Raw genomic sequence first — 12,459 nt, 5'->3', positions numbered from 1 at the left:
CTGTGTGAAATGTATAAGCTGCTGAAGATTTGGAATTTCCCTTGGGATGTATAAAGTATCCATCCATCCATAAAAAAAAAACTGTTGGTTTTTTTTCATGGAATAGCGAGAACAGGTTTTAGGGAGTGTAACGACACAAGCCTCAGAATATGTTACAATAGTAAAATGAAAAAAAGTAAAATAAAATTGCCCTGAAGAGATGATATCTTCTCATCCCTTGTGGCTTCAGATCAAAAAGACTTCAGAGGCTACCTTGACCACCATCCAGGACATGGTGACCATTGAGGACTACGATGTGTCCGAGTGTTTCCACCACAGCCGATCCACCGAGTCGCTCAAGTCCACCGTTTCAGAGACGTACCTCAGCAAACCCAGCATCGCCAAGCGGAGAGCCAACCAGCAGGAGACTGAGCAGTTCTACTTCATGGTGAGGGTTTTAGGAAAAGGGAGGGAGTGATCAAATACAGTGGGAAGGACTTCATAGATGTCACTTTGCTGTATTAAAGTAGGCAGATATGTTGTTTATATCGTTATCCTTCTAGTTTTGGATGTTATAGAAGAAAAGTGTCTCATTCCATACAAGTGCTGACTTCAATTACAATTACATGATGGTGCAGATTGAACTCCTTTATGACTGTGATTTTTGGTGAGTGAATTGAATCCATATTTGAAAATATATTTCAAATATGGATATAGTAAATGGGAAAAGCCAAATGTGTTTGTATCCAGACGGGTATACTCAATCTTACTTTGAGACGGAGCGCTCTCAAAATCTAAAGGGATCTGCATTAGGCCAAAACCCATCTTTAGTTTTGCTTTCATCACGAGCCATCCAGCAGTTTTTCCGTACTCCTGCTGACAAATAAAACAAAAAATAACTTCCTTGGCCGAGGCAAGTATCTGAAATTGGCAGACGGCCAGCTCTGCCTGATCAATTACCATTTTGAAAGACTAATTGCTATCTTGTTTCGAGTCTGAAGACAGATGTACTCTGGTCTCATTTAAAAAGATTCAGCGTCTCCCTTGCGCTTGGCTTTCTTATCACAGTTTGCCATCTAAACAGAGACCAGCTCTCATGACCGCCGTGTAATTTCTCTCAATTCTCCACAGAAATTCAGGGAGTTTCTGGAGGGGAGTAATCTCATCTCCAAACTTCAGGCCAAACATGATTTGCTGAAGAGGACACTGGGTGAAGGTACAGTCACAATCCCTTTTGATTCCATGCTCTGTCCCCATTACACTAAACAAGCGCTTACTTTTGATTCTTCACTCTCAATGTCAAATCCTTTCCTTTTTCAGGGGGGGGAATGTATTTTGTGCTTGATCTTGATATGCCTGAAAACCTGTTGCAAGTGTGTCCCTTGTTCTCCCAGAGTGTGTGTTCTCCCAGTTCGGACAAATCTGGGAAAAGCACCATTGGCTCGGAACACCTTACTAAAGGATCTAAAATTGGATTCGCTTTTGTTAAATGACAATTTAAGAGGCCTTATGGTGATGGAGGAATGTTTGCGTCTTTTATCTTGAGGGTCCTGTTTAAGTCCAGGTAAAATGAAGACCCCCCCCCCCCAGTCGTTTCAGATAGATGGCAGGCTTCAAATGCTTCACCAGGTCTTTGTTAAATAGACCGCAGGGACCACATCTAACTTCCCCTCGCATCTCTGCTCTTTTCTGTCTTTGCCCACAGGCCACAGAGCCGACTACATGACCACGAGGTAACGTACTCAGTAGGATCGCTTCAAGATGCACATTCCGTCTTTCCTTTTGACAGAACAGCGGGTGGTGTGATGCTGCTCATGAAGGCATGGACGGCATGGACGTTTCACACCAGGAAGGCCTCGTGTGAAGTCCCCCCCCCACATGTTCATACAAGCAGAGGGGGTTTAGTTAGACTTGGAGAGTCTTGACCGAATATGATGGGGCCCCATATTTTCTAAATGTTTACTGTACTTCCCATTCCAAACTGTTTATCTTTTCTTTTTTATTTAAAAAAGAAATATTTGAATTGAATTTGCATTATACAATACAAATATAGAATAGTGTAATGTGGCTTATTTTTACTCCCTAATTTTAGTGCTGCCATATGTTTCATTTACATTTCATTTTGTACACAACCATATTTACATTTCCCAAGTAGTGTAAACTAAATATTGATTGAAAGAAGAAACGATTAATTTTAAATGGTAAAATTCAGAAAGGATTTTACTGTGCTTTGTGATTAAAGGTACAATTACGCTGGAAAGGTGATGGTTACTGAAAAGGCAAACAGAATTTTGATAATAGAATCAAATGTAGACCAAACTCTATTTTGGTATCAAAGTTTTTGGGGAGACTCTCTGAAATTTGACTCACTCTGACGCATTCTTTGTATTCTAGGCATCACAAAACCCATACTGGCACCCGGCGGGCTAGACCCCGCTCTGTTTTTAATGTTAGATTATTTAATGGAAATTTGGAGTCATTTATCAAGGTACTCATTTGCCCACTTAAAATTGCTCTTTCTGCTATCTATTTTCTATCTTGCTTTGGCTTTTTGGCCATTTTGATGGGTTACCCAAAAAACATCTTAGCTTCAATTTGTTTTTTACCCCCCCAAAAAATAGTTATAAATTTGTGCTAAGATGGATTCTGGAAACCTTCCTCATAAGTCAGCAAGCTCCGGCGGCCTGTATCTGAGATGTAAGGGGTGGTACATACAGATTTTGAGGGCTGCAGGAGGAGAGTGGCCGTCAGAGGGAGAAATACATGTCTCCCTTCGTCAGCTCCCCCGGTCTGCTGACCTGGCATCACTGAGCTGCTCTGGCATAAAGACGTCTCCTCCCCCACCACAGCCAGAGCAGAGGCCAGTGAGAAAACGGCAGCATGAATGGCAGTCGGGGAGCAGATGCCAGACCGATCAAGTGTTGCTGCCTCCCTCCTGCGGGCCTCCTCCCTGCCTCTCACTGGTGGCTGTGTCCATTCCTGCCTCTTTGAATTCAGTTCCCTAGTTTACTATTGGGTTTGTTACCAGCACAGAGTGGAATGAAAGTATTCGCTCCTGGTAATGGCTTTGGTGGGCAGCTGCTGTGGTCCTAATCTGGGTCTTGCCTTTTCTCTCTCTTTCTCTTCCTGTGTCCATCTGTGGCTCTTGCGACTCTTCTTTGTAGCCGTGGACGAAGGAATTCACACGCTCGACATCAGGTAGCACCTTGAAGCACCATTGGGGCCTGCTCTGCTTGCCTTTGCTCATTTTTTATCACTTCTACTTTCCTTAGAAACCTTTTCTCCTGTGTTGTGTTTTTATTTATCTTACGCAACTGAGAGAGACTGACGAAGGTTCATTCCTTTAAAAAAAAAAAAAAAGCATCAGCCCCGTGCCTTACCCGTGCATCTGCACTTTGAGGACAGTTGATTTTGGCACGAGCGTGGTGTTCAGATTTTGCGTCTACCCCAGAGGACTGTAAACAGATCCACTGCATCATTAAAAGCATGTACTGGGTCCCTGTCCTCCACTGAGCCACAGGAGCAGCTGGAACAGAGGGTGCCACTTCTGCACTCAGCTCCACCCAAGTGTTTGGCTCTTTAGATAAGGTTGATTTGTTGATTTACACACATGGTGCACTTGATCGCCAGCAAAACAAGTTTCAAAGTATATTTAGCAGCACTGAAGGTCCTTTAAAATGTGCTGCAGGACAGAGATTTTTGTCAGTCTCTCACAGAACTAAAATTTCTAACTTCACTTACACTGAATGTGCATGTTTATATACATTTCAAATATCACAGTAGCAAATTTCTGTTAGAGGCCGACTGATATGACGGATCATATATGAGTTAACATAGAAAGTCTTCTGGGTTAATAATATAATCAGCTGGTTTATATCTTAAATATTGATATTGATATTGATTAAGTTCTCCAAATTCCAGTCTGTCAGCCTCTGACTCTAGATAATGTAATGAAAGCAGGAAAGTCATAAATGAGATGACATTTTGGATGTTTTTTTAGGACTCTGGACAAGCCATACCACGCGTGGTGGAAAGCTGCATTCGGTTCATCAATTTGTACGGTGAGTTTCTTGTTGTTTACTGCGTGTAGATATTTCTTCCCTTTTGGTTAGGCATCCAACCACTGCTTCATTCCCTAGCCAATCAGACTTCAGTAAACAGTGACACTTCAGAGATATCAACACACTAACTGCTTGGGCGTGCACCGCTCCCTTCATCTCGAGGTTACAGCGTGCTTCTCTGCAGTCGTGGGAAAATGCAGCTTCACTTCAGCAGTGCAGTGTTTTTTTCCACACAGCTTCACAATCATACTACAAGACAAATGCAAAGGTGTTGTCTTGCATAAATTAAAAGCTGCAATTGGTTTTGAGTCAGATAAAAAATAAATAAAACTGAAAGCATGTAAGATGCAACTGCTGTGACTCCTCTCTCATTTTTGCACGCTTGTCCACAAGCAGTCTACTAGACTGTAGACTAAGCTTCTTTCTGATCCTTGCACTCTCGCCTATAACGTCCTAATCTCAGCTGGAAGACACTTTAGTTAAGCTCGATTGCGATGTCCCAGACTCATTCATTATCCTTAATTAGAAAAGTGAAGGGGTTTAACGAACAGGATGTGTCTTTTAAGTCCTAATGGCACAGGCTTTGTCAGGGTTTGACCATCAGTGGATTTATGTGCAAATCATGTTTGTCTACATGCTTAATTTACCTTGTACGCCTCCTCTTTCCTTTCCCTGTTTCTTCTATCTTTGCACAGGCCTCCAACATCAAGGAATATTTCGTATTTCCGGATCCCAGCTGGAAGTCAATGATATCAAGAACTCTTTTGAAAGAGGTGTGTGTATAAATGATTTTTTTTTTTTTTTTTGCTTGGTTTTCACATCCAAAGGTTTGGTGTCGTTCTGCGTTTTCATTTTCATGTGCATGTTTAATAAATGAAATAAACTGACTAGCTCACTTCTCTGTATCTTAGGAAATGATCCTTTGACGGATGATGAGAATAATCACGACATTAATTCCGTGGCTGGTGTTCTCAAACTTTACTTCCGAGGTCTGGAGAACCCTCTTTTCCCCAAAGAGAGGTTCAATGAACTGCTAGCCTGCATCAGTAAGAACACACACACATTTCACTTTCACTGAGGCAGTCCTATTCTCTTGTTTTATTTCTTTTTTAGGTTAAAAGTAATGATTTTATATGCATACGTGCTATGGATTTATTTTTATTTTTTATGGTTGATCTCTACTGCCTTATCACATCTATTGTAGTCTCACAAACCTTCTAGGTATTCCACATTGAATACAGTCCTCAGATGAGAACTTTCATCAGCACAGTGTCCTTGACTTCTCCTCTTTGACTGTGTTAATGCTACTCTTTGATATTTTTTAAAATATTGTCATCGGTCATATGTAGCATAAAGCTAGCCACAGCTCTCTGGTGAAATGCTAAATACTTCCAGCTCTGTTTGGAGATTTGAGACTGTACTGTACATAAAAATAGACTCATTGTCTTTTTTTCCCGTGAGTCATTTCTCTTGTCAGTCAGCTCTTTGTGTGTCGTGTTCTGATCTTCTCAGACATTGCATGGGGGGGACTCGGTCAAAGAGAAGTTGAATATTCACCCGCTGCCTTGTGCCACTTTGTGTTTGCCATGTCTACAGTGTTTTCATTTCTCTCCTGAGCTTCTACGTACTCCAAAGTGTGTCTCTGTGTGTTTCCTTGGTGTACTGATACTCATTTGTGCAGACTGATGGGGATTCCCTGTTTAGGAAGAGAGAAAGAAGAAAGCTTTATTCATGTCATTGATACACTGCAAGCACACAGACACCTTAGTACAACGGGCCCCTCGAAATAACACACACGCAGGGGCCCCGGCATGCGGAGAGGGAATAGGGTGAAGGCGCCGCCATGATCGGCGCAGTTTGGGGGGGACGGTGCCTTGCTCAAGGGCACCTCTGCAGTGCTCTGGAGGTAGACTGGCATCTCTCCAGCCGCCAGTCCACACTCAATATTTTTGGGGCACGAACCGGTGGATGTGGCCGCTTCCCAGCCCAAGGCCCAACCCCAGTTCAACATGCTAGTGAACATGCAACACGCTCCATATTAAATCCCTTTAGTTTATTCTAAATAGCACGACTCAGACCAGCTACAAGCTCAGACTTCAGCTACTTAGTGGCTTTAATTTCAACAGCAGTGATGTTTTGCCTCGGCCATGCTGCCACGTGCATTCGTAGGTAATGCATAAGTGTATGTATAAGGAAGTAGATCTTTAAATAGTGAATTCTGCACCTTACAGAATCCTTGTATTCATGAAAAATTAAATGCATTACAAAAATCCCAGAAGCCCCAAATCCCAGATAGCACAAAGCGGCTTGCGTTGTGACAGAGTTATTTTTAGCAGGCAGCAGCGTCCCGTTTCAGCCGAGTAGGCTGCATTAAATAAGATAGAAGATAGCAATGGGAAGACATAAAAGCTCTCACGATGTTGCAAGGGCACACTATTAGATATTTAAAGGTTTTTGGGGGTGGGGTTTGCAGATGTGATGTTCCTGTGATAAATACAGTGTATTTATTGAAAAAATGTATTCCTTTGTTGGCAAAATCCTAATTTCTACAAGTCAATAAAAAATAAACAAGTTATAGAATTAAGAACTTGACAAAACGGTTTTGGAGACATGCTTGGCATCGTTGTATTTCCGTGCAGTCGGAGTGTTGATCTCTTCCTCCTCCTCCTGTATGGAATCAGGAGGAACGCCGGCTGAGGAGAAGGTCGCCACCACCTTTAATAAATTTGCACACACATCTTCTGTTCCGCTGCATTTGCAGGTCCTCCAGACACCAACAGCAATGCTAGCTAAGTAATTGGCTCCGCTTCAATCTGTTCCCGTATTTGCATGCTGGCTGTTAGTGTGGTGATAGTCGGTGTGTTGACATCATCACACTCAATTTGATCAACAGCAGTGGTGAAATGAAGAATAACACACCAAACGGGACGGTACCGGTACTTTTTTGTAACACATTATTTGACCTCTTCTAACGTCATGCTCTTTTCTTGTTTTGCTGCAATAGGAATAGACAACCTGTATGAGAGAGCGCTCTACATCCGTAAGATCCTTCTGACCATTCCCAGATCGGTCATCATTGTCATGCGATACCTTTTTGCCTTCCTCAACCAGTGAGTTTGCAGATGTTCACCAGTTCATAAAGAATGTGCCATTCTAAGCCCAAACTATTGTCTCCAGTGCTGTGTCCACTTCTCGTTTATTATTTTCGTGATCACCGTCCCATCTCTCTTTTCTTACCTCCCACTTCTATCTAGCCTCTCCCAGTACAGCGACGAGAACATGATGGACCCGTACAACCTGGCCATATGCTTTGGTCCTACGCTCATGCCCACGCCGGATTGTCAGGATCAGGTCTCCTGTCAGGCCCATGTCAACGAAATCATAAAGACCATCATCATCCAGCATGAGGCGATCTTTCCCGATGCCAAAGAACTGGATGGGCCTATCTATGAAAAGTGCATGGCTGGAGGAGACTATTGGTGAGCAATGACGCATTTAGCTGGAACAGCCGGGTGCCCAATAGAGTTAGGTGTCTGGAAGCAGGTTTTAGCTCAGACTCTACATGGTGGACTCTTTCTAGGGGAGACGGCGTGAAACAATCATCTCAATTACCCTGATTGCTGCTCGAGGAAGGAGAGAGTTCACTGGGCAAGGATTAGATGCAGCACGTAGGCCATATCAAGTGTCTGTCTCCCTGGCTGTTGATGACGTCCTGGGGAAATTTGTTGTCAGAGGTGGCTGGTGGCATGTTAACGTAGAAGGAGACTTTAGTTCCCGTTTGCTACGTCGGCATGGCACCAGATCAGGACCGTATAGAAATCTGTTATGAGGAAATGTCTTGTGTTGGAACCACAATTAAATCAATGAATTGTCCTAAAAGAAAATAAAAACTGCCTAAAATATTAAGGATGAAATGTCGCTGGCTCCTGACCCTTCCCCGGCGGCTGACGGTTTGTTTTCCTCCATAGTGAGAGCCCTTACAGTGAGCATGGAACCCTGGAAGAGGTAGAGAACGAAGGAGGCACAGAAACGCACACCAGCGAGGACGGTGAGTGATGGAAAGAGTGGTGCCAAATGTGTATTAAAGAAATAACAACCTCACTTATTAGACTGTATGTGATTTGATCTTGTTGTACATTAGTTCCCTCATGATTTAGCACAAAACTGCATTTTAAACCACAAATTTCATTGAATATCGCATTTATTTATTTTTTACCAGGTTGCGTTTAATTATTTCCATGCGCCATGTCCAAAGGAAAATATGAGCAACTCTAAAATAACACCATGCTCATATCTACACTGTATGTATGAGACGCTGAATTTATGTGATCATACACGGTGCCTTGTTAGTCTGAGCAAAATGGATTACAGTTGGTCCAAACCAAATAGCGAGGGAGTTCAAGATGGGGTCAGAGGTTGTTGTTAAAATCCAAGGAAAAGCAAGCAAAAAAGACAATAAAACTTGCAGCTTATTAAAAAGTGAGAAATATCTGTGGCAGAGTGCTGACCAGATGTAGAGGAGTTGAACAAAAAAAAAACGTTGACCTATAGTGAAATGCATGTCCTTAAACCTGTTTTTATTGTCATGGAAACGGCTCCAATACTGTCTGGTTTTCACACCTGTTGATGATTTTTCTTTGGGGTCTCACTGTCGCCATTCATCATCGTTCTCCGTGGACAATGAGGAAGTGGGGTAGATTTCTCCTCATTAAATTAGCTGATAATCACTTTGCTTCCAAACAAAGGTCAACATGAGGTTGTCTTTCATCACTGAGACGGATATGCGATTACAGAGGGAAGCGTCCATGTGTGGGGGGATTCCAAATGTTATACACACAGATGCCAGCGATCAACTTCTTGAGCAGTTAATGGAAGGTTATGTTTACCAAAAATCCCTTGCTACCATGGTTTTGGTCCAAAAGCGTATCTTTGCAGGAAAGATGTTCTCACTGAGTCGAGACCCCTCCCTGCAAAGTCTTGAAATGTGGTCATTGTCACCGGTTATTTTTAAACTCCCGTGTCCTCGTATGAATTTCAGACACAAAAGAAATACCCAAATATCCTTTTGTCTCCGGTTCTTAATTCATGTCTCAGGCTGAAAAAATAAAAAAGGTTTATTCTCTTGCTTTTGGCCTGGAAGCAAGTGAATAAAAATGAAGGCAGGAAGAGAGAGAGGACTTAAAGTCATTCCACATGTGGGGGTCTAAGAAGCTGTCCGGAAATCTGGTCCACTCACCCCTTGGGAGTGTGTTAGAGCTCATTAGCTGAGATCCAGACTGGGCAGCTTTACCCTTAAAGAGAAGCCAAAGTCATCCTTGCTATATGATCAAATTTGCAGCGTGGGGGAAATAAATCGTTCGGATAAGTCTCCCGATGATTTAGTACGTTAAAGGTGTGATGTTGGGAGGGAAAGGTTACTCCTCCAACATAAAACACCTTTTATCTTCTGTTCATGTAGAAAGAAAATCCAACATTGGTGTAAAAAAAGGAAGCTCAGACTCAGACAGACAGCCATGCCTAGCGTGCTCTAGCATGCTAAACGAAGCTGTTTGATGGCACATCTCAGAAACTTAACGCATGCATTAAGCTAAAAGCGCTGCAGCATCCCGGTTCAGCACCTAACTGTAATATAACTGAAGATGTTTATTTTTGGGGGGGGGATATTTTCACTTTCTGGAATGTCTTTCAGCGCTTTAGTGTGGCGCTTGCACACTATCAATGCATTGATCTTATCTGCTGGTAAATTCACTACAGGGTCAAATGTGATCTAACCGGTCGACACATTGAGGATATATCACTTTGCAGCTGCACCAGCACTGCTTATTTGGATAATGCATTGTCAAGGATATTTTAATTTACAAGGGTTATCCTGTTTCTGCACAAAACATTGCACCTGCTCCGCATGAGGTGTCCTGCTGTGTTTACACCAGCAAGCGCCTGAGAATAAAATGAGATGAAGGTGAACTGAAGAGGAAATACATTTGACACTCTCTCCTATTCTATTGATCACAGCAGTCTCCCACACTAGGCTCCTGCCCCTCTTCTGTGTATGAGCATGAATGTAGAGCGACACCCCGCTGAGTTAGCGTCACTGGCTTGTGTAGGAAATCTGACAGGGCTGCAGCTTTCATGGTGCAACTTTTCTTTTCTTTTTATCTCCATGTTGCATGCGTAACCTCCGGTGGTTGGAGCTGAAGCAATTCTCCATTGTAATTGCATATCTTGACAAAGAGGATTCTTTACGGCATTGAGATTTGAGTTTACGGTTTGCTGGTTTCAGCCGCTGCTGCGTCACTGCACTGTTGGTGTGAGTGTGTGCGTGTGTGTGTACGTGTATGTGTGTATGTGTGTGTGTGTGTGTGTGTGCACTGGATAAACATTCACACAAAGAGGATGGATGCATGGGTTGAAGAGGGAGGAAGAGAAAACCCCCTGCACCAATAAGGGCTCTGTCAGACTGTTATTAACACTCCTGTCTGCTGCAGTGTTGCCCAATTCATTCAGACAATAAATCTCAGATTTATCTGGCGCCATGTCAAACAACCAAGAGGTAGAAATAAATGCAACTGAAAAAGAATCCTTCCGTCTGCCCTGAATAACGCCCATATTCTCATCTGGGAATTACTTTCAAGCACCTGTGAAAGACATTTCATGATGGCTTTTCATAGCCAGTACAAGTTTCTGCCATTTACCCTGTTCCCATTTTATAGAGACTGTGTTAGGGTGAGGCTATGCTTGTCCAGGGACCCCCCCCCCCCCTGTGTCTCATGACGCGAGACGGTAGGTGGGCAGAGGTAGGAGTGAGGAAGAAATGAGAAAGCTATTTTTAGACCCGTGTTGCTGCAGTGCATGCATATGTTTGAGATACGCACATGCAAAAAGACAGCGCTGACCCTAGATTATTCACCTGAGCATTTTGCTATTTAATAATGCAGGGCATGAAGCGAGCAGCCATGGGTCTATAATAATATGCCAGAGTATGTATTTGCTGTCCATGTTTTCAATCTGCATCAGGAGTATTATTGAGCATTCTCCACCACCTTTATCGATCAGTGCCGATGCTTCCACGTGTGATAATAGCTGTTTGTCCTGTCTGACATACCTGACCTGTGTAATCCCCCCCCCCCCCCCCCCATTGACAGAGGGTGAGCCCATTGAAGCCATTGCCAAGTTCGACTATGTTGGCCGCTCTTCCCGAGAGTTGTCCTTCAAGAAAGGCGCCTCCCTGCTGCTCTATCAGCGGGCGTCGGAAGACTGGTGGGAAGGACGGCACAACGGCATCGATGGCCTGGTGCCACACCAGTACATCGTGGTCCAAGACATGTGAGTCATATTAACGGAGTGATGAGGCCAATTCACTTGACTGGTTCAGTTTTAATTAGCATATGTTAACATGGTAAGCATTTTGCCTGCTAAAAGTTGTCAGAATAGCATTTCACAATGACAATGGTAGCATAGTGACTGTGGCATTTAGCGCAAAGGATGTCGGTAAATTACGCTTTCTATTACAAATCTACCATCGGCTCCACTGAGGAATCCTCCAGCGCTCTCGAACGATGTCCCAATGGGTAAAACGACACATTTATCCGTGTTGATGTTTCTCCAAAAGAGGCTACAAGCCATTTCTTGACCCTCATTCTCTATATCTCATCCCAAACACCTGAAAATCCTAAACCAGACCTTCTGTTACCTTTTCCCGACTCTCGATGCTACCACGCGTACACTCTGACATGACCACTGTCGGTGACTAATGGACGGGATTCACTAAAGAGAATCGCTCTAGCCTTTTAGTAGCTGACTAACAAAATGGCCATTTAGAAGGCTTTTTTCCTCTCACTCTTCTTTCTCCTGCTGCTATCCCGTCAGTAGTACCTCAATCAATAATTCACCACGAGGGGCACTGTTCCTGCAGTGTCCTCTTATTTAATGAAAGAGCAGGGGAATTTACAGCTCTATGGGTCATTCCCAAGCTGAGTAGCATCCCGTTCTCTACTTGAACAGAGCAGGCTTAAGAGCACACAAGGTGGTTATGTTGTGTCCAATAAAAAAAGACACAGAGAGAAACGTCTGACATCCCTCTCAAGAATTGGCTGCCAGGGTGCTTAAGATTTCTTTTTGTCTGTACATTTGGTTTGTCCTTGGTCTGTCTCTGTCGGTGTGTAATTATGTGGACATGCAGGTTTTATTTTACATCAGCTAGTACAACAACAGAGAAGCCCTGTTGCTGTGGAAGCTGCTATCGGATGGACACGGACTGTACCCAGCATCCAGACGCATACCTCACTGAAACCCATACCGTTAGCTTGATATTTCACCAGCAGAATATTGAGAAGTCCGGGAATGTGTCTCATCTGACTCTCTGTACCTTGGGGGGGGAGGGAGACGTGCTGACTGGCAGGAAAAGGGATATCAAACACTG

At 43.4% G+C, this 12,459-nt stretch overlaps 1 protein-coding gene across 1 annotated transcript in view; it reads left to right on the top strand.

Annotated features, from left to right (window-relative positions):
• The window catches only part of srgap1a (SLIT-ROBO Rho GTPase activating protein 1a), a 51,487-nt gene that overhangs the window by 33,951 nt on the left and 5,077 nt on the right, over positions 1 to 12,459 (top strand). The window contains exons 9-19 of the mRNA XM_068739784.1: positions 230 to 427; positions 1,111 to 1,195; positions 1,685 to 1,712; positions 3,144 to 3,177; positions 3,980 to 4,040; positions 4,736 to 4,813; positions 4,952 to 5,086; positions 7,045 to 7,150; positions 7,295 to 7,519; positions 8,009 to 8,088; positions 11,183 to 11,363. Coding sequence (XP_068595885.1) covers positions 230 to 427; positions 1,111 to 1,195; positions 1,685 to 1,712; positions 3,144 to 3,177; positions 3,980 to 4,040; positions 4,736 to 4,813; positions 4,952 to 5,086; positions 7,045 to 7,150; positions 7,295 to 7,519; positions 8,009 to 8,088; positions 11,183 to 11,363 — 1,211 coding nt within the window. The remainder of the gene's footprint in view (positions 1 to 229; positions 428 to 1,110; positions 1,196 to 1,684; positions 1,713 to 3,143; positions 3,178 to 3,979; positions 4,041 to 4,735; positions 4,814 to 4,951; positions 5,087 to 7,044; positions 7,151 to 7,294; positions 7,520 to 8,008; positions 8,089 to 11,182; positions 11,364 to 12,459) is intronic.

This window comes from Brachionichthys hirsutus, chromosome 5 (genome assembly GCF_040956055.1).
Source record: "Brachionichthys hirsutus isolate HB-005 chromosome 5, CSIRO-AGI_Bhir_v1, whole genome shotgun sequence".
In the NCBI taxonomy this organism is placed as follows: Eukaryota; Metazoa; Chordata; class Actinopteri; order Lophiiformes; family Brachionichthyidae; genus Brachionichthys; species Brachionichthys hirsutus.
The sequence above is the reverse complement of the archived record's forward strand: the minus strand, read 5'-3'. Positions and strand labels throughout refer to the sequence as shown.